Source organism: Dendrobates tinctorius, unplaced genomic scaffold, assembly GCF_039654945.1.
Source record: "Dendrobates tinctorius isolate UK_male_01 unplaced genomic scaffold, ASM3965494v1 ptg000059l, whole genome shotgun sequence".
Lineage (NCBI taxonomy): Eukaryota > Metazoa > Chordata > Amphibia > Anura > Dendrobatidae > Dendrobates > Dendrobates tinctorius.
The window spans coordinates 4,620,098-4,640,934 of NW_027361727.1; the positions used below are offsets into that span (position 1 = coordinate 4,620,098).

Sequence of the window (20,837 nt, forward strand, 5' to 3'; positions counted from 1 at the left end):
ACACCAGATATGAATCTCTCTCTCTCTCCAACACCTCCACTCCAGACCGGAACCACTTGGTATGACACACAAGCTATAATCGGCGACGCCCATAGGCCAGCACGACTATTTAAAGACCGTGGGCGTGACCAAACATCCAACCTGATCTTCAGCTAGATTAACCCCCGATAGCCTGAGAAACTCAAGCCGGCGCCACTGAGGCTATAGTGGACGGAGGTGGAACTACCTCTGCCTGCCGGACGCTGTGGTGTGAATAGCGTCCGACATGACAATAGATAGGCGAAAACATACTTAATAAAATAGTAAAGTGCAACAGTGCAAAAAGACACTACATCATATACTAAGCGACCAGGAGTGAGCATGTATGAAAACAGGTAAACACTGTATAATGTTGACAGTATCAGGTAACTTTCAAAATAATACAATGTGCTCCTGGTCTCCTGGATGGCCACCCTCCCCAACGCACGTTTCGGCACACAGCCTTATAATATTCTGAATTTTTGGATTGTTGGTCGGCTTTTTTTCTGTGTTTCGTGTTGGATTTTCCGATTGTCCATCTTTTCCATTAAGGTCTGTTTTTCAGTAGTACAAATTACAGGTGGTATTGTGAGATATAATACCTTGATTTACCAAATTTACACAGAAATAACCTTTTTGTAGTCTGGGTTCCCGTTCTCTTGTGATTTTGTCTTATTGATTAATAATTAAACCGTGGCATATAGGGCAAAATGGTGGCTCAGTGGTTAGCACGGTACAGTGGGCAGCATGGTGGCTCAGTGGTTCGCACTGTTGCTTTACAACGCTGGGGTCCTGGGTGCAAATCCCACCAAGAACAACAAAGACATTATATGTTTTCCCTGTGTTTTCGTGGGTTTCCACTCACACTCCAAAGACGTACAGATAGGGAATCTAGATTGTGAGCCCCAATCGGGAAAGTGCTGATAATGTATGTAAAGTGGTGTGGAATGAATGGCGCTATATAGGCAATGCATAGTAATAATGTCAAAGGTATATATCTAGAAACATCCCCATCACTTTTCTCTTTCTTTTGGCTTCTCTTGGTTGGCTTACTTTTTCCCAGTATTTTGAGCCAGACTTATGGACAATAACAAACTGGTGCATTTTGCTAACTCGAAAGTGTCTAGTAGGGCACTAATACTGCCTGAAATACTTAATAACTGTTTTCTACTTTAGCAAAGGAGACAGAGTATTCCCCGGCCCTCTTAGCCCTTGCGACTGAGGCACTGGCAATACGTATTAGGTCTTCTCCTGGCATTAGGGGTATAGATAAAGCGGGTCGGGTAGATACCATTGGTCTACAGTGGGGCAAAAAAGTATTTAGTCAGTCAGCAATAGTGCAAGTTCCACCACTTAAAAAGATGAGAGGCGTCTGTAATTTACATCATAGGTAGACCTCAACTATGGGAGACAAACTGAGAAAAAAAAATCCAGAAAATCACATTTTCTGTTTTTTTTTCATTTTATTTGCATATTATGGTGGAAAATAAGTATTTGGTCAGAAACAAAATTTCATCTCAATACTTTGTGATATATCCTTTGTTGGCAATGACAGAGGTCAAACGTTTTTTGTAAGTCTTCACAAGGTTGCCACACACTGTTGTTGGTATGTTGGCCCATTCCTCCATGCAGATCTCCTCTAGAGCAGTGATGTTTTTGGCTTTTCGCTTGGCAACACGGACTTTCAACTCCCTCCAAAGGTTTTCTATAGGGTTGAGATCTGGAGACTGGCTAGGCCACTCCAGGACCTTGAAATGCTTCTTACGAAGCCACTCCTTCGTTGCCCTGGCGGTGTGCTTTGGATCATTGTCATGTTGAAAGACCCAGCCACGTTTCAACTTCAATGCCCTTGCTGATGGAAGGAGGTTTGCACTCAAAATCTCACGATACATGGCCCCATTCATTCTTTCATGTACCCGGATCAGTCGTCCTGGCCCCTTTGCAGAGAAACAGCCCCAAAGCATGATGTTTCCACCACCATGCTTTACAGTAGGTATGGTGTTTGATGGATGCAACTCAGTATTCTTTTTCCTCCAAACACGACAAGTTGTGTTTCTACCAAACAGTTCCAGTTTGGTTTCATCAGACCATAGGACATTCTCCCAAAACTCCTCTGGATCATCCAAATGCTCTCAAGCAAACTTCAGACGGGCCCGGACATGTACAGGCTTAAGCAGTGGGACACGTCTGGCACTGCAGGATCTGAGTCCGTGGTGGCGTAGTGTGTTACTTATGGTAGGCCTTGTTACATTGGTCCCAGCTCTCTGCAGTTCATTCACTAGGTCCCCCCGCGTGGTTCTGGGATTTTTGCTCACCGTTCTTGTGATCATTCTGACCCCACGGGGTGGGATTTTGCGTGGAGCACCAGATCGAGGGAGATTATCAGTGGTCTTGTATGTCTTCCATTTTCTAATTATTGCTCCCACAGTTGATTTCTTCACTCCAAGCTGGTTGGCTATTGCAGATTCAGTCTTCCCAGCCTGGTGCAGGGCTACAATTTTGTTTCTGGTGTCCTTTGACAGCTCTTTGGTCTTCACCATAGTGGAGTTTGGAGTCAGACTGTTTGAGGGTGTGCACAGGTGTCTTTTTATACTGATAACAAGTTTAAACAGGTGCCATTATTACAGGTAATGAGTGGAGGAAAGAGGAGACTCTTAAAGAAGAAGTTACAGGTCTGTGAGAGCCAGAAATCTTGATTGCTTGTTTCTGACCAAATACTTATTTTCCACCATAATATGCAAATAAAATGAAAAAAAAACAGACAATGTGATTTTCTGGATTTTTTTTTCTCAGTTTGTCTCCCATAGTTGAGGTCTACCTATGATGTAAATTACAGACGCCTCTCATCTTTTTAAGTGGTGGAACTTGCACTATTGCTGACTGACTAAATACTTTTTTGCCCCACTGTATATGCTGACAATATGGTGATATTTATGGATGAAGTGGAGGAAACTCTGCCGTGAGTAATTGCCACTATAGATAGATTCAGGTTTATATATAAATTGGGAGAAGTCTGCCCTGGTACCCCTTTCCCATACCCCGATGTCCCAACTAGAGGCTCTCTCCTCGCTGTCTATTGTATCTAGCTTTAAATATTTGGGTATATACATATCTCATAATAGTGCGACTGACTCACAACTTAATATCCACCCACTGCTGGAACTAGTTAAATTTGCAACTTGGAGAAAACTTTCGCTGTCTGTGGCCAGACGCATTAACCTGATTGCCAAGCTTAGCTACTCCCTTCAGCACAGTGCTGTAATGGTACCCAAATCATTCTTTGTGAATCTTAATTCCCAGATCACATCCTTTATATGGGGGAAAACTTGGCCCAAACTTAAATTGTCCACCCTACAGAGACCTAAAAAGGGAGGTGGGGCGGCGTTACCAGACTTTTTCCTGTATTATTTGGCTGGGCAGGCTAAAACTTTAAGTAAATGGATGCTGGGTAATTACCTCCCGAATTCTGAAAATCACCTGCTTCATGCTGCACGAACTGATTGCCCACTGGGTTTCCTTGTGTTAGAGAGGACTAATGGCCCTCGTCTATTACCCTTGCTCCGACTGGTGCGATTAGCATGGAGGCAAATTAAGAAAGTGATTGGATTTAAAGATTATAAAATGCTGAAATGCCCCTGTGGAATAATGATTATTTCCCGGAATTACTGAATCATCCATCCACTGATTTTTGGATTCAACATAATGTCTCCTCGATGGGAGACTTGTATGACCAGGGGACCTTAATGTCTTTTGAGCAATTACAGGTTACGCATGATATTCCCGAGATCCCAATTTTTCCGCTATTTACAGCTGAGATCGGCTCTTCAGTCATTCATGAAATGTAGGGGTGTGGGCCGTACTATTTCATCTCTACCTTTGATAGGAATCCTTAATTCGCAAGGTCCCCAGGGTCTTATCTCCTCTTTGTACACGTACATGCTGTCAGTGGGAACGGAATCTGCTATAAGCTCTATTAAGGGGAAGTGGGAAAGACTCATCCCTAATACTCAGGGAGATGAGTGGGAAAAGATCCTGGAGTCTCCGCTCCGAGTATCACCATCTATTAATAATGGAATGATACAGTTATATATAGTAAATCAACCATACTTGACTCCGACACGACTTTTTAGGATGGGTCGATTTCAATCATCAGAATGTCTGCGATGTCACTCACCAGATGCGGATTTTGTTCTCATGATCTGGCAATGTCCCACTATCCTACACTACTGGAAGAAGGTGACGTTACTCTTGTCATCCCTGGTACAAGCTCCTGTTCCTCTTGAGCCACTGGTCTGCTTGTTTGGGGTATGGGATGAGATTTGGGGTCACTAAGTCGGGATCTTTCTGCGCGAGACACTGTTTATGGCACGGAAGGTGTTGGCACTACAGTGGATGGGAGGTTCATGTCCCTTAGAATGTGGATTGACCTGGTAAACTCGATTGTTCCATACGAGCGCACGTTATATCAAAATAGGGGATGCCCGGGTAACTTTGAAAAGATTTGGGAGAGGTGGAATTCCTCTCACCTTACTTTGCAAGGTTGAGACATCGCATGTGAGATAAATATGATATAAGATACCAGGCTGCGCAGTAGTAAATACCAGTTGATGTAGTTGTAGTTTAGGAATTTATAATTAGACTTTATTATCTGAGTAATATGATAAAAGCTTGTGAGATTTGACTGCTATGCATGCTTCACAACGTATAGCCAGCTGTTCTTTCTGTACACTTGGAGGGATAGGTGTGTATTCTTATTATCATAAGCCAATATGTAATGTTATGCATTTTTCTTTGTTCAATAAACGAATTAAAAAAAAAAAAAGAGAGAGTAGAAATCAGTCGATCATTGACCATACCTGCAGGATATTAACAAGAATCATGGAGTTTGTAACTTGCCCATACAGCTCTTGCTGTTTTGCGGCATAAGACAGGTTAATTAAAGTCCAGGCGACAATTCCAGGGCGTCCATTGAAGAAAAGCTTAAAGTCAAACCATTTCCCAATGCGAGGGTTAAATTCAATCCCCATCATGTAGTCATAGATAAAGTTACCAGTGAATTTACTGGAAAAAAAAAAAGGAAAAAAAATATATAATTAAAACAGATCGTAGATCTCTTTAAAATAAAATTGTTTTACTTTTTTGTCATCTTCCTATACAAGATGTAGAGTTGCAGCTGTGCTATTTGCATGATGCTTTTCTTCATTCCTAGTCTTTCTTGACTTTGTGGCTCCTCAGTCATACTAAAGTCACATGAAAGTCACACAATTCTGCATATTGCGGAGCGTGACTGTCATGAAACAAAATGCCAAGAGCTAGCATGAGTATATACAGTATATCTATATACGGTAATTCTGATTGTGTCAAATTTGCAATGTTTGAATTTAACCCCTAAATTTTTGGTTTTGCATTTTCATTTTTTGCTCCCCTTCCCAGAGCCATAAGTTTTTTATTTTATTTGTCAAAATGGCCATGTGAGGTCTTATGTTTTTGCGGGATGAGTTGTACTTTTGAGCGACACCATTGGTTTTACCATGTCGTGTGCTAGAAAACGGGAAAAAAATTCCAAGTGCAGTGAAATTGCAAAAAAAGTGTTTTTTGCTAGGTTCACTAAATGCTAAAACTGACCTGCCATTATGATTCTCCAGGTCATTACAAGTTCACAGACACCAAACATGTCTAGGTTATTTTTTATCTAAGTGGTGAAAAATAATTCCAAACTTTGCTAAAAAAAAATTGCTCCATTTTCCGATACCTGTAGCGTCTCCATTTTTCATAATCTTGGGTTGTGTGAGGGCTTATTTTTTGCATGCCGAGCTGACATTTTTAGGCTATGTGCACACGTTGCGGAATTCCCGTGGAAATTTCCGCGGGATTTCTGTAACTCCCTGCCGTGGGAAATACACTAGAATTCTGCATGCGTAATTCCCGCGTTTTAGCTAACGTTTTGCAAGCGTAATTGGCTTGCAGAATGCTAGCGTTTTCCAAGCGATCTGTAGCATCGCTTGGAAAACTGATTGACAGGTTGGTCACACTCGTCAAACATAGTGTTTGACGAGTGTGACCAACCTTTTACTATTGAGGCTGCATAGGCAGCATCAGTAGTAAAAAGATATAAAGTTAAAAATAACAAAAAAAAAATGGTGATATTCTCACCTTCCTGCGTCCCACGCAGCGTTCCCGATCCTCGCAATGCTCCCGGCAAGTCCCGTTCCCAGCGATGCCTTGCGACAATGACCTTTGATGACGTAGCAGTCTCGCGATACCGTAGCGGTCTCGCGAGACCGGTTCTTCATCAAAGGACATTGTCGTAAGGCATCGCTGGGAACGGGAGTATCGCTGAGGCCTGGGAACGCGGCGAGGGACGCCGTAAGGTGAGAATAACACCATTTTTTATTTTAATTCTTTTTTTTACAGGGATATGGTACCCAAAGCCTGGAGGAGAGTCTCCTCTCCTCCAGACCATGGGTACCATCAGCACATTTTCCGATTACTTTGCGCATGGTGGGCTTAGCCACATGCGGAAAGTAAGCGGAACAATGCATTCCTATGTGTGCGGAATTCCCGCGATTCCGCACAAAGAATGAGCACATGGTGTGCTAATGCTGCGTATTTTTCCGCAATGCGATTTTGCCACGGAAAAATACGCAGCATTAGCACAGCATGTGCGGAATGCCATTGAATACAATGGCTTGCTTATTTTATGCTTTTTCGCAGCGTTTTATGCGTTTTCGCCTCTATATAGCAGATTTACTCACTTGCTATGGGCGCTGACCACTGGGTGGCGCTTACAGCAAGCCGGCACTGACAACCATAGAAGTCTCCGGTTGTCATGCCAACACACCGGTGATCCGCGATCACGTGATGCTGGTCACCGGTGTGCGTATTTCTGTCGCGATTGCCGGAAGCGCTTGTGAAATGCTGCTGTCAGAGTTTAACAGCGGCATTTCACTGGTTAATAGCCGCGGGTGGATCTCGAGTCCAACCCGCGGCTATTGCAGGCACATGTCAGCTGTTTTGAACAGCTGACAAGGCCCAGGAAAGATGTGGGCTCACCGCCGAAGCCCGCATCAAAGGGAGGGAGTCTGACATCAGCGTAAATGTACGCCCAATGTCGGAAAGGGGTTATTGAGCTTTCACCTGACTGCTATCTAAGGTGTAAGGGCACCATAAGAACTGACAAGCTAAACACAGTGGTAATGTCATCACTTCTATGGGATGAAATATAAGACATCAACTCAAGTTGCTGTAAGGGTAAGGAAAATGAAAGGCTCCTTACAGAGACACTGTTATCTGTCAGATGACCATAATGGAGTATAACAATACTCCATTGTCACACTCTGATGGCCTTCGGTAAGGAAGGGGGGTCTCAAACTATCCCTGGAATCCTTACTATCCCTGGCCCAGGGGTACCCTTGATGGTAGAGAGACCCTAGTCTCCAACCTTACTATGGTCCTGTTAAACCCTGATCTGTCCCCTTCCCCACCGCATGGAGCCTGCACAGAAATGTAATGTAAACAAGACACAAAGACAAAACAGGGATAATAGAAAACTTATATTATACAAAAGCTCTTAAGCAACAATAGGGAGGAAGATAATAGGGACAGGGAGGAATAAACTTATAATAATAATAATCTCTATAGCACCAACATATTCCGCAGCGCTTTACAGTTTAACAGTTTTAAAATACAAGTCATAAGTAACAACGTTAACAATACAATAATTAAAGCAAAATTAGACAACCCTGCTCGTGAGAGCATACAATCTACAATGAGGTGGGGGAGATACAATGTACAGGTGTGTATTTAAAATGATGGTCCAGCGATCTTGAGGGCGTGGGGGATAGATGGGGATAGTGAATGGGTTATACATGCACACTTTCACATCAAATGACTTTGATTAGTGAACGTGATAGGCCTCGTGTATAGTCCTAATTTCTTGGAGTAGAGCATTCCAGAGGATTGGCGCAATGCAGGAGAAGTCTTGGAGTTGGGAGTGGAAGGTACGGATTGGTGCGGAGGTTAGTCGGAAGTCATTTGCAGAGCGCAGCAGTCGGTTAGGCCAATAGACAGAAATGAGGGAGGGGATGCAGGGGGGTGCCGCACTGTGGAGAGCTTTGAGGGTGAGAACAAGTACTTTGAATTGGATCCTATAATGAATGGGCAGCCAGTGTAACGATTGGCGAAGAGTGGACATGTCCGAGTACCGATTAGCCAGATGGATGACCCTGGCTGCTGCATTAAGTATGGACTGGAGAGGGGAAAGTCGAGTAACAGGGAGACCAATTAATAGAGCATTGCAGTAGTCCAAGTGGGAGTGGATCAAGGCAACAGTAAGGATTTTTGTTGTTTCCATGGTGAGAAAAAGGCGGATTCTAGAGATGTTCTTTAGTTGTAAGCAGCAAGAGCGGGCAAGAGATTGTATATGGGATGTGAAGGAGAGATTGGTGTCAAACGTAACACCCAGACAGCACACCTGCTGCCGGGGTGTTATTATGGTGCCACCCACGGAGAGGAAAATGTTAGATTTAGGGAGGTTAGTAGGTGGCGGGAGCAGAGGTTGTTCAGTTTTGGAGAGGTTTGAGTTTCAGATAGAGGGCGAACATGATATTGAAGACTGCGGACAGACAGTCATTGGCATTCTGTAGTACCACTGCGTGTTATGAGCTCATTTTCTGCTCCACCAGTTGAGAGTTCTCCTTCCGTTCTCCCTCTGGTGGTGACAGGAGGTTGTTGTGAGTTCATTTTTCCCTTCACTATTGAGGTCTGATGAACTCCCTCCTCTGGTGAAGGAAGGTAGTGAGGCTGATTATCAGACACCTGGGCAGCTAGATGATGACTGGGTGGCTGGAATTGAGGACAGGATATAAGGCTGCCGACGCCCTTCCTGGCTGGTGATTTTCCTGCTGGATTCTTGGAGACCAGTCTGATTCCTGCATCTCAAAGCTAAGTTTTTCTGCTCTGCTTTGTACTCTTCAGTTTGTTTTGTTTTGCCTTGTTTTTTCGGAGTTCTGCCATCCCCGGCCAGGGGTGAGCTGAATTCCATTTTTGTCTCTGATCTGTTGATCTTTTGCTCTCTCTTCAGAATATACCTGCGTGCTGATATAGTCTTTTGAAGCCTAGCGACTTCAGGGCCTGTTTTTCCTATCAGTCGGTTGGCTCATTTTTATAGGGTTTTTGCGGATGGCAGACAGCAGCTTTCCTATCCTGTCCTATGTAGTTAGCTTGGGCCCCATCATTTGCTCAACCTATCTTTCTATCTGTGTTAGTGTTTTCATCTTGCTTCACCGTCATTATATGTTGGGGGCTGCCTTTTGCTTTGGGGTCTGCTCTGGGGCAGTTTAGTTTTTCCCCTTTCTGTCTTTAGGCTATATAGTTCTCCGGCTGTGATCGAGGGGTCTAGGGCACCGTAGGAACCCCCCATGGCTACTGCTAGTTGTTGTGGATAGGTTCAGGGGTCTGCAATCCGATAGCTGCCAACCTCTCTGGTTTTTCTGGACTTAGCTGGTATTTTGTTTTTTCCTCCTTCGGTGACTCATCATAACAGGAGGTAGTGAGGTTGGTTTAAGTGGTAGTGATCTGCCACCTGATGAGGAGGATAACGATTGGATCTCTGGAGTATCAGACTGGATATAAGACAGCCGACGCCCTATCCTGGTGCTGGTGATTCAGTCTGCTTCTCAGGTCTTGGACTTCAGCTCTCTTCTAGTCTTCTCAAGTTAAGTTTGTTTTTTGCTAATGTTCACACTTGCGCTTGTTGGTCAATTCAGTTTCTTGTGTGGTCAGCCTACCCCTGCTGGGGCTATGCTGAACTTCCACTCCTATTTATCTGTATTTGCTAATTTGCCTTTTTGTCCCTTATTAGATTGGCCTCTTTTTGCTCTGTTTCAGAATATTTCAGAGTGCTGATATAGTGGGAGAAGTCTAGTGACTTCAGGGTTAATTTTGCTATCAGACGTGTTGGACATTATTTTGGTAGGGTTTTTTGGCAAATTGCAGACAGTGGCTTTCCTTTCCTGTCCTTTCTAGTTAGTCGGGCCCCATCATTTGCTCAGCCTATTTTGCTGCCTTTGTTTGTGTTTTCATCTTGTTTCACCGTCTATACATGTGGGGGGCTGTCTTTCCTTTGGGGTCTGCTCTGGGGCAGTTAGTTTTCCTCTTTTCCTGCTTTAGGCTTATGTAGCTCTCCGGTTGTGACGAGGCGTCTAGGACCATCGTAGGAACGCTCCACGACTGCTGCTAGTTGTGTGGTTAAGATCAGGGATCTGCAATCTGCAAAGTTACCAACCTCTCTGGTTTTCTAAGACTGAGGCTAGTTTCACAACCTTGTTAAATGAGCAAAGGAATAAATCCATATTCATTTGTGTACATATATTCCCTTAAAAACTTTTATTGATAATTTGAATAAAAAACACCAATTCCCGTGTAATCCACAAAGACAAAACAGCCCTATTCAAAAGCTACAATAACCTAACTGGACACCTTCCTAGCCGTGGAGGTTGGCACCCTAGAAGAAATCGATTGTTTGGCGCCCCCACTCGGACGTCGTCTGTCCCTAACTCACCCTGGATGCAAAGGTGAGAAAACAATCAATGAAAGGAATGAGATGAAGGAAGGGAAAAAAAAGGTCATATGTAGAATGAATACTAATGGGCAAGAAACATATTATAAAATATTAGGAGTGACCCTAAAAACGGTACTAATCTCAAAAAGAGACCAACAATAAAACACGTACAGCAATATTATTGCACCCTAATTGCAGGTGCTGATGAAGCAAAATATGGATATAAAATCCAAGAATACATCACCATACGGTTCCTAAATAGAAAAAAGTCAAAACACATGGCCCACATATATAATGCTCATATGAGATAATATATAGATATAATTATCCCAAAAAAATGAAATAAGCATGCATGGCCATGCAGTTACTTATCAGAAGGAGTAGAAAATCGCCTCGACGCGTTTCCCCGTTGTTGCGGTTCCTCAGGAGGCCTATAACTTTAGTACCATCGATGCTGGATATGTTTTATGATGCCCCAGATACCATGATGAAAAAGGCATAGGGGCGGTCTCAAAAGAAGGAGGTTATATAGCCCTCATAGTAAACAATCTTATCAACACACCCAATCAGCATGTCTCACACTAAGCAGTCACAGGAAGTAGAACCGCTCACTTGCCTCACCAATCAGACATCGCTTAAGAAGTTAACAAGATCCCTCTGCGTTCCATCCATAGTCAGCGTGCGTGTCAGCCCAACTGCGCATGTGTGGAGATGTCATATTCCTCCTAAACAGAGCGCCAGTTTCATACTGCGCAAAAACGCTGGGGCTGCATAGATCCATAGTCGGCGTTCATGTAGGCCTAACTGCGCATGTGCAGAAATGTCATATTACTCCTAAATAAAGCGCCAACTTCAAACCGCGCAAGCGCAGGGGCCGCAAAGTCAGAGATTCATCGGATCAACAGCGAATGTCCAAGAATTACCCAGGAATAATATATTATATAATTAAAGAAAAAAGAAATACAAAACAGCACTAGGGCAGAACCCTTTGAAGATGTATCATTATACCCATAATGTTTATACAAAAAGATAGAAAAAATCCATTCTTAAGCCCAGGGATTCTTTCTTTTTTCAAAAAATCTGGATAAATATAATGAGCCTCAAAAATAAAGAGGTAGAAGTAAGCTTAGATCAGAATAAAAAGATGTAAGAACCAAAATTTAGAACATAATGATAATATTCCTCATAATAGAGCTAGTGTGCCAATAATAACACACTACTTATAATAGACTAGCTAAATCTCTTCAAAACTACCCAAACCATTGAAAAAGCAAAAGAAAGCCAAATAAATAGAAATAGTCATAAGAAGCAAGTATAGGATAGACATTCATTAAGGCCTTTTGGAGAGAGGGATTGGAGCCTATATATCCACTCAACTTCTTTTCTCTGTATAATTTTATCCAAATCCCCCCCTCGGGGTTTTGGTCTAACTAGCTCTATTATGCTAAATGTGATTTCCTTAAGAGATCCACCATGAACCTCATTCATGTGTTGGGCGATGGGTGTATCTCTCTTATTCTTAATATCATTTAAATGTTCACCCACCCTAACTCTGAGCTCTCTGATTGTCTTCCCAACATAATCAAGCGGGCATGTGCATGTTGCTTTGTAAACCATCCCAGAGGATCTACAATTCCCAAAATCTCTAATATAATAGACCTTAGCGTCCACTGAACTACAGAATGTTTTTGACTGGAACATAACTTCACATCTAGAACAATTTCCACACCTAAAAAAACCTCGCGGTCTGCGATCCAACCAAGTACCCTCCTTCTTTGGCCTCTGATAGAAACTATGGACCAAATGATCCCCAAGAGATCTACCTCTTCTGTAGGTAATACTAGGCAAAGGAGCAATAAAGTCTTTTAAATCAGGATCAGCTAAGAGAATACCCCAATGCTTTTTAAAGATTTGATATACTCTCTCAGCTTGACTGTCATAGGTGCCTATCATCCTAGTTATATCCTTATCGTCCCTTTTGTCCCTAGTTCCCAAAAGAGACGATCTGTCAACAGATAGAGCTTCCTTATAGGATCTCCTCAGAATATATTCTGGATAGCCTCTCGCTTTAAACCTACGATACAGATCGTCAGCTTGGTTCTTAAAAGTACCCAAATCTGAACAGTTTCTCCTCAAACGGAGAAACTGCCCTTTTGGTATACCTCTTTTTAGGGGAATAGGGTGATGGCTGGTCCACGATAAGGATATATCTAGGATGATAGGCACCTATGACAGTCAAGCTGAGAGAGTATATCAAATCTTTAAAAAGCATTGGGGTATTCTCTTAGCTGATCCTGATTTAAAAGACTTTATTGCTCCTTTGCCTAGTATTACCTACAGAAGAGGTAGATCTCTTGGGGATAATTTGGTCCATAGTTTCTATCAGAGGCCAAAGAAGGAGGGTACTTGGTTGGATCGCAGACCGCGAGGTTTTTTTAGGTGTGGAAATTGTTCTAGATGTGAAGTTATGTTCCAGTCAAAAACATTCTGTAGTTCAGTGGACGCTAAGGTCTATTATATTAGAGATTTTGGGAATTGTAGATCCTCTGGGATGGTTTACAAAGCAACATGCACATGCCCGCTTGATTATGTTGGGAAGACAATCAGAGAGCTCAGAGTTAGGGTGGGTGAACATTTAAATGATATTAAGAATAAGAGAGATACACCCATCGCCCGACACATGAATGAGGTTCATGGTGGATCTCTTAAGGAAATCACATTTAGCATGATAGAGCTAGTTAGACCAAAACCCCGAGGGGGGCATTTGGATAAAATTATACAGAAAAAAGAAGTTGAGTGGATATATAGGCTCCAATCCCTCTCTCCAAAAGGCCTTAATGAATGTCTATCCTATACTTGCTTCTTATGACTATTTCTATTTATTTGGCTTTCTTTTGCTTTTTCAATGGTTTGGGTAGTTTTGAAGAGATTTAGCTAGTCTATTATAAGTAGTGTGTTATTATTGGCACACTAGCTCTATTATGAGGAATATTATCATTATGTTCTAAATTTTGGTTCTTACATCTTTTTATTCTGATCTAAGCTTACTTCTACCTCTTTATTTTTTGAGGCTCATTATATTTATCCAGATTTTTTGAAAAAAGAAAAAAGAAAGAATCCCTGGGCTTAAGATTGGATTTTTTCTATCTTTTTGTATAAACATTATGGATATAATGATACATCTTCAAAGGGTTCTGCCCTAGTGCAGTTTTGTATTTCTTTTTTCTTTAATTATATAATATATTATTCCTGGGTAATTCTTGGACATGCGCTGTTGATCCGATGAATCTCTGACTTTGCGGCCCCTGCGCTTGCGCGGTTTGAAGTTGGCGCTTTATTTAGGAGTAATATGACATTTCTGCACATGCGCAGTTGGGCCTACATGTACGCCGACTATGGATCTTTGCAGCCCCAGCGTTTTTGCGCAGTATGAAACTGGCGCTCTGTTTAGGAGGAATATGACATCTCCACACATGCGCAGTTGGGCTGACACGCACGCTGACTATGGATGGAACGCAGAGGGATCTTGTTAACTTCTTAAGCGATGTCTGATTGGTGTGGCAAGTGAGCGGTTCTACTTCCTGTGACTGCTTAGTGTGAGACATGCTGATTGGGTGTGTTGATAAGATTGTTTACTATGAGGGCTATATAACCTCCTTCTTTTGAGACCGCCCCTATGCCTTTTTCATCATGGTATCTGGGGCATCATAAAACATATCCAGCATCGATGGTACTAAAGTTATAGGCCTCCTGAGGAACCGCAACAACGGGGAAACGCGTCGAGGCGATTTTCTACTCCTTCTGATAAGTAACTGCATGGCCATGCATGCTTATTTCATTTTTTTGGGATAATTATATCTATATATTATCTCATATGAGCATTATATATGTGGGCCATGTGTTTTGACTTTTTTCTATTTAGGAACCGTATGGTGATGTATTCTTGGATTTTATATCCATATTTTGCTTCATCAGCACCTGCAATTAGGGTGCAATAATATTGCTGTACGTGTTTTATTGTTGGTCTCTTTTTGAGATTAGTACCGTTTTTAGGGTCACTCCTAATATTTTATAATATGTTTCTTGCTCATTAGTATTCATTCTACATATGACCTTTTTTTTCCCTTCCTTCATCTCATTCCTTTCATTGATTGTTTTCTCACCTTTGCATCCAGGGTGAGTTAGGGGAGTTAGGGACAGACGACGTCCGAGTGGGGGCGCCAAACAATCGATTTCTTCTAGGGTGCCAACCTCCACGGCTAGGAAGGTGTCCAGTTAGCTTACTGTAGCTTTTGAATAGGGCTGTTTTGTCTTTGTGGATTACACGGGAATTGGTGTTTTTTATTCAAATTATCAATAAAAGTTTTTAAGCGAATATATGTACACAAATGAATATGGATTTATTCCTTTGCTCATTTAACAAGGTTGTTATTTTGTGAATTTTGCGTAATATGGCTAGCTTTCTTTCAAACCCCATCAATGTTGAATTATGGGCACAGGATGCCAATTTAGTTTTTTCTACCAGTACTACTCCAGAAAGTGTTGATAACCCTTCTTTAAAAACTCTTTTTAATGAAGTATATCAGTGCTATAAAGAGAATATACGGTCTTGGTGGGAGGTGAAGGGTCTTGAAAATTATATTAAGAATAAAATAGTACCCAAGGGGTTAAGAATTAATCTACAACCCTCACCTCGTACAGCTAACCCCCTTCTGCTAGCAGCCTGGACGAGGGAGTCTGTTGAGGCCTCCACCAGATTCATGCAATTGATTCTTGTGGAAGAAAAGAAATTGTTTGAGGAATCTATCAAAAAGCTTAATAGTGCTATTGAAAGAGTGCAAAAGTTAAAAACTGATCCAGATTTTTCGAGACGGGAAAATATCCTTCAAACGTCAGTAGAAAAATTTCAAACAAGGTTGAAGGATAGAAAACACGCACAGTTTGTGCGGGACTTTGCTGAATTCAAGGATAATAAAGCTTTTGAATACCAAACTAAATCAGCTACAGAAGTGTCCTCATCAGACTTAGATACCTCTGATACTGAACGTTCAGATTACTATCGTGGAAGGGGTAGACAAAATCGGGGGAAATGGCGTATGCCAAGAAATCAACACAGACAGAAGGGGAATGGGAGGGATTTGAGAAATTCTCCCTCTACATCATCTGGGCCTTCTTCATTATTACCGCAGTCTTTTTTGGACAGGGGCCCAATTATGGGCTACGATCTGAGGAGAAGACAAGTATAAATCAGGGTCAGATCATTAATCTGTCATCTTGTGAACTTTCTGGAAATGATTATCTTTTGTTACAGAAGGGTTTGAATTTTGTGCCCACCTCTTGTTTTGATTGTTTTAGGTGGGTGAAGGATTTAAATCTATTTGGACGTAATTTAAAATGGAAGCTCTTTTTTCAACAGCATAACAGAGATGAATGTAAAAGACTGGGTATTTTAGAGGAGGATTTTGATACCTTTCAAGTATTAACGTCCCTTTTGGGGGAGAATAATCAAGTACGTGGTAAAGGTCCCTTTACTGACTTCAGAAATAGGAGTACCCGTATGCCACCAATGATAAATACTACCAGTGTTGATATCTTTATGAAAATGGTGGAAATGGATTTGTGCAAAATTAAGAATGATTACAATAAAGGTGTGGGTAATCTTTCTCAGGGTGAAAGGGATTCCCTTTATGCACTTGAAAGGAGTAAGGAAATTATAATAAAATCCTCTGATAAGGGTGGAAATTTGGTTATAATGGACCATAAAAATTACCTAGATATGTGTCATTCACTGTTATATGAGCATGGTACCTATGAGGTACTAAGTGGTGATCCCACGAAAATATATCTAGCTGTTTTGACTGAGATTTTGACTGAAGCTAAGATGATGGGTCTCATCTCTTTAAATGAGTTTCAGTTTTTGCTGCCTAACAAGCCAGTTATACCTACGTTCTATGCACTGCCCAAGATTCATAAAGGTTTAAATCCCTTAAAAGGTAGACCTATTGTGGCAGGCATAGAATCTTTAACGCAGAACGTTGGTATATACCTGGATAAGGTCTTAAGACCATTTGCGACATCGCTTCCCTCTTTCGTACGAGATACATCGCATTTGCTTAATTTGCTGGAAGGTATATCAATCGAGGAGAAGACAATCTTGGCATCGATTGATGTGGAAGCGCTTTATAGCAGCATTCCGCATAAATGTGGTATGAGAGCCATTGGTCACTTTCTTCAGTCGAGAGCAGTGGAATGTGGGGACCACAATATCTTTGTTGAGGAGCTTCTATTATTTACGTTGACTCATAATTACTTTCTTTTTGATGGGAAGTTCTTCCACCAGCTCAGGGGTACAGCGATGGGGAGCCCTTGTGCCCCTACGTATGCTAACGTATTCCTGGGCTGGTGGGAGGAAACGCTCATTTTTGGGGATGAGGACATGTGGTGGAGCTCATATATTGCCCTATGGGCCAGATATATTGACGATATTTTGGTATTTTGGTCTGGCACTGAGAGTGAGTTCCACCACTTCATGGAAAGTATTAATAAGAATGAAATTGGGTTGCATTTTACGTCTGAGTGCCAGTATAGGAGTATTAACTTTCTTGACTTAACTGTCACGAAGAAGCAGAATGGGAACATTGAGACTTGCACTTATCGCAAACTGACATCCACAAAAAATCTACTTAGGTGGACCAGCCATCACCCTATTCCCCTAAAAAGAGGTATACCAAAAGGGCAGTTTCTCCGTTTGAGGAGAAACTGTTCAGATTTGGGTACTTTTAAGAACCAAGCTGACGATCTGTATCGTAGGTTTAAAGCGAGAGGCTATCCAGAATATATTCTGAGGAGATCCTATAAGGAAGCTCTATCTGTTGACAGATCGTCTCTTTTGGGAACTAGGAACAAAAGGGACGATAAGGATATAACTAGGATCATAGGCACCTATGACAGTCAAGCTGAGAGAGTATATCAAATCTTTAAAAAGCATTGGGGTATTCTCTTAGCTGATCCTGATTTAAAAGACTTTATTGCTCCTTTGCCTAGTATTACCTACAGAAGAGGTAGATCTCTTGGGGATCATTTGGTCCATAGTTTCTATCAGAGGCCAAAGAAGGAGGGTACTTGGTTGGATCGCAGACCGCGAGGTTTTTTTAGGTGTGGAAATTGTTCTAGATGTGAAGTTATGTTCCAGTCAAAAACATTCTGTAGTTCAGTGGACGCTAAGGTCTATTATATTAGAGATTTTGGGAATTGTAGATCCTCTGGGATGGTTTACAAAGCAACATGCACATGCCCGCTTGATTATGTTGGGAAGACAATCAGAGAGCTCAGAGTTAGGGTGGGTGAACATTTAAATGATATTAAGAATAAGAGAGATACACCCATCGCCCGACACATGAATGAGGTTCATGGTGGATCTCTTAAGGAAATCACATTTAGCATGATAGAGCTAGTTAGACCAAAACCCCGAGGGGGGGATTTGGATAAAATTATACAGAGAAAAGAAGTTGAGTGGATATATAGGCTCCAATCCCTCTCTCCAAAAGGCCTTAATGAATGTCTATCCTATACTTGCTTCTTATGACTATTTCTATTTATTTGGCTTTCTTTTGCTTTTTCAATGGTTTGGGTAGTTTTGAAGAGATTTAGCTAGTCTATTATAAGTAGTGTGTTATTATTGGCACACTAGCTCTATTATGAGGAATATTATCATTATGTTCTAAATTTTGGTTCTTACATCTTTTTATTCTGATCTAAGCTTACTTCTACCTCTTTATTTTTGAGGCTCATTATATTTATCCAGATTTTATGAAAAAAGAAAAAAGAAAGAATCCCTGGGCTTAAGAATGGATTTTTTCTATCTTTTTGTATAAACATTATGGGTATAATGATACATCTTCAAAGGGTTCTGCCCTAGTGCTGTTTTGTATTTCTTTTTTCTTTAATTATATAATATATTATTCCTGGGTAATTCTTGGACATGCGCTGTTGATCCGATGAATCTCTGACTTTGCGGCCCCTGCGCTTGCGCGGTTTGAAGTTGGCGCTTTATTTAGGAGTAATATGATATTTCTGCACATGCGCAGTTGGGCCTACATGTACGCCGACTATGGATCTATGCAGCCCCAGCGTTTTTGCGCAGTAGGAAACTGGCGCTCTGTTTAGGAGGAATATGACATCTCCACACATGCGCAGTTGGGCTGACACGCACGCTGACTATGGATGGAACGCAGAGGGATCTTGTTAACTTCTTAAGCGATGTCTGATTGGTGAGGCAAGTGAGCGGTTCTACTTCCTGTGACTGCTTAGTGTGAGACATGCTGATTGGGTGTGTTGATAAGATTGTTTACTATGAGGGCTATATAACCTCCTTCTTTTGAGACCGCCCCTATGCCTTTTTCATCATGGTATCTGGGGCATCATAAAACATATCCAGCATCGATGGTACTAAAGTTATAGGCCTCCTGAGGAACCGCAACAACGGAGAAACGCGTCGAGGCGATTTTCTACTCCATCTGATAAGTAACTGCATGGCCATGCATGCTTATTTCATTTTTTTGGGATAATTATATCTATATATTATCTCATATGAGCATTATATATGTGGGCCATGTGTTTTGACTTTTTTCTATTTAGGAACCGTATGGTGATGTATTCTTGGATTTTATATCCATATTTTGCTTCATCAGCACCTGCAATTAGGGTGCAATAATATTGCTGTACGTGTTTTATTGTTGGTCTCTTTTTGAGATTAGTACCTTTTTTAGGGTCACTCCTAATATTTTATAATATGTTTCTTGCCCATTAGTATTCATTCTACATATGACCTTTTTTTTCCCTTCCTTCATCTCATTCCTTTCATTGATTGTTTTCTCACCTTTGCATCCAGGGTGAGTTAGGGGAGTTAGGGACAGACGACGTCCGAGTGGGGGCGCCAAACAATCGATTTCTTCTAGGGTGCCAACCTCCACGGCTAGGAAGGTGTCCAGTTAGGTTATTGTAGCTTTTGAATAGGGCTGTTTTGTCTTTGTGGATTACACGGGAATTGGTGTTTTTTATTCAAATTATCAATAAAAGTTTTTAAGGGAATATATGTACACAAATGAGGCTAGTTTCACACTAGCGTTTATTCCACGTAGCGCACGGCGCCGCTAAGCCCCTCCCCCTTCCGGCTCCCTGCCCGCCCCATCCGGTCATCGCCGCCTACTATCGCACATGGACGCTTGCGATCTGCGCACCCTATCTTTAGCGTAGGGTGCGCTGGCCGTGCGCTAGTAGGATTTTGGAGTGTGCTGCGCACTTTTGAAGGTGCGCCCGTGTGCGCCGAATGCAGCATGTTGCATTTCGGCGCACCTTCAAAAGTGCGCAGCGCACGCCAAAATCCTACTAGCGCACGGCCAGCACACGATCTCCGCACCCTATGCTAAAGATAGGGTGCGCAGATCGCAAGCGTCCATGTGCGATAGTAGGCAGCGATGACCGGATGGGGCGGGCAGGGAGCCGGCAGGGGGCGGGGCTTAGCGGCGCCGTACGCTGCGTGGAATAAACGCTAGTGTGAAACTAGCCTTAGCCTGTTTGGTTTTTTTTCCCTCCTCAGTGACCCATTCATAACAGCAGCGGTAAGGTCAGGGGATGACGTGTATAGTTGTGTGGCATCAGCATAAAGATGGTACTGAAAGCCAAATCTGCTGATGGTCTGTCCAATTGGGGCCGTGTCGAGAAAGAAGAGAAGGGGACCAAGGACTGAGCCCTGAGGTACCCCAACAGTGAGAGGAAGAGGAGATGAATGCAGCCAGCGAACAAAACACTGAAGGAGCGGTCAAAGAGATAGGAAGAGAACCAGGAGAGTGCAGTGTCCTTAATGCCTAGTGACTGGAGCCTAGAGCAGTGTTTCTCAACTCCAGTCCTCAAGACCCACCAACAGGTCAAGTTTTCAGGATTTCCTTAGTATTGCACAGGTGATAATTACCTGCTCATCTGCTCAAGCATTAACAGCATCACCTGTGCAATACTAAGGAAATCCTGAAAACATGACCTGTTGGTGGGTCTTGAGGACTGGAGTTGAGAAACACTGGCCTAGAGAGTAGGAGACGGTGGTCAACAGTGTCAAAAGCTGCAGAGAGGTCGAGAAGAATGAGCAGAGAGTGATCACCATTACATTTTGCTGTCAGAAGGTCATTGGTAACTAAATGGAACAGGGACCAGGAGATAAACACACACATACTATACTACAGCAAACCACAGATCACTGCTACAA

The 20,837-nt window shown here is 42.2% G+C and overlaps 2 protein-coding genes across 3 annotated transcripts in view; one reads left to right on the forward strand and one right to left on the reverse strand.

Annotated features, from left to right (window-relative positions):
• DHCR7 (7-dehydrocholesterol reductase) overlaps positions 1 to 20,837 on the reverse strand; it is a 59,918-nt gene that overhangs the window by 9,756 nt on the left and 29,325 nt on the right. For both annotated transcript variants that reach the window (XM_073578333.1, XM_073578331.1), the window contains one exon: positions 4,875 to 5,079. In XM_073578333.1, coding sequence (XP_073434434.1) covers positions 4,875 to 5,079 — 205 coding nt within the window. The remainder of the gene's footprint in view (positions 1 to 4,874; positions 5,080 to 20,837) is intronic.
• Positions 1 to 20,837, forward strand: part of PTH (parathyroid hormone) — a 198,370-nt gene that overhangs the window by 7,551 nt on the left and 169,982 nt on the right. The window lies entirely within an intron of this gene.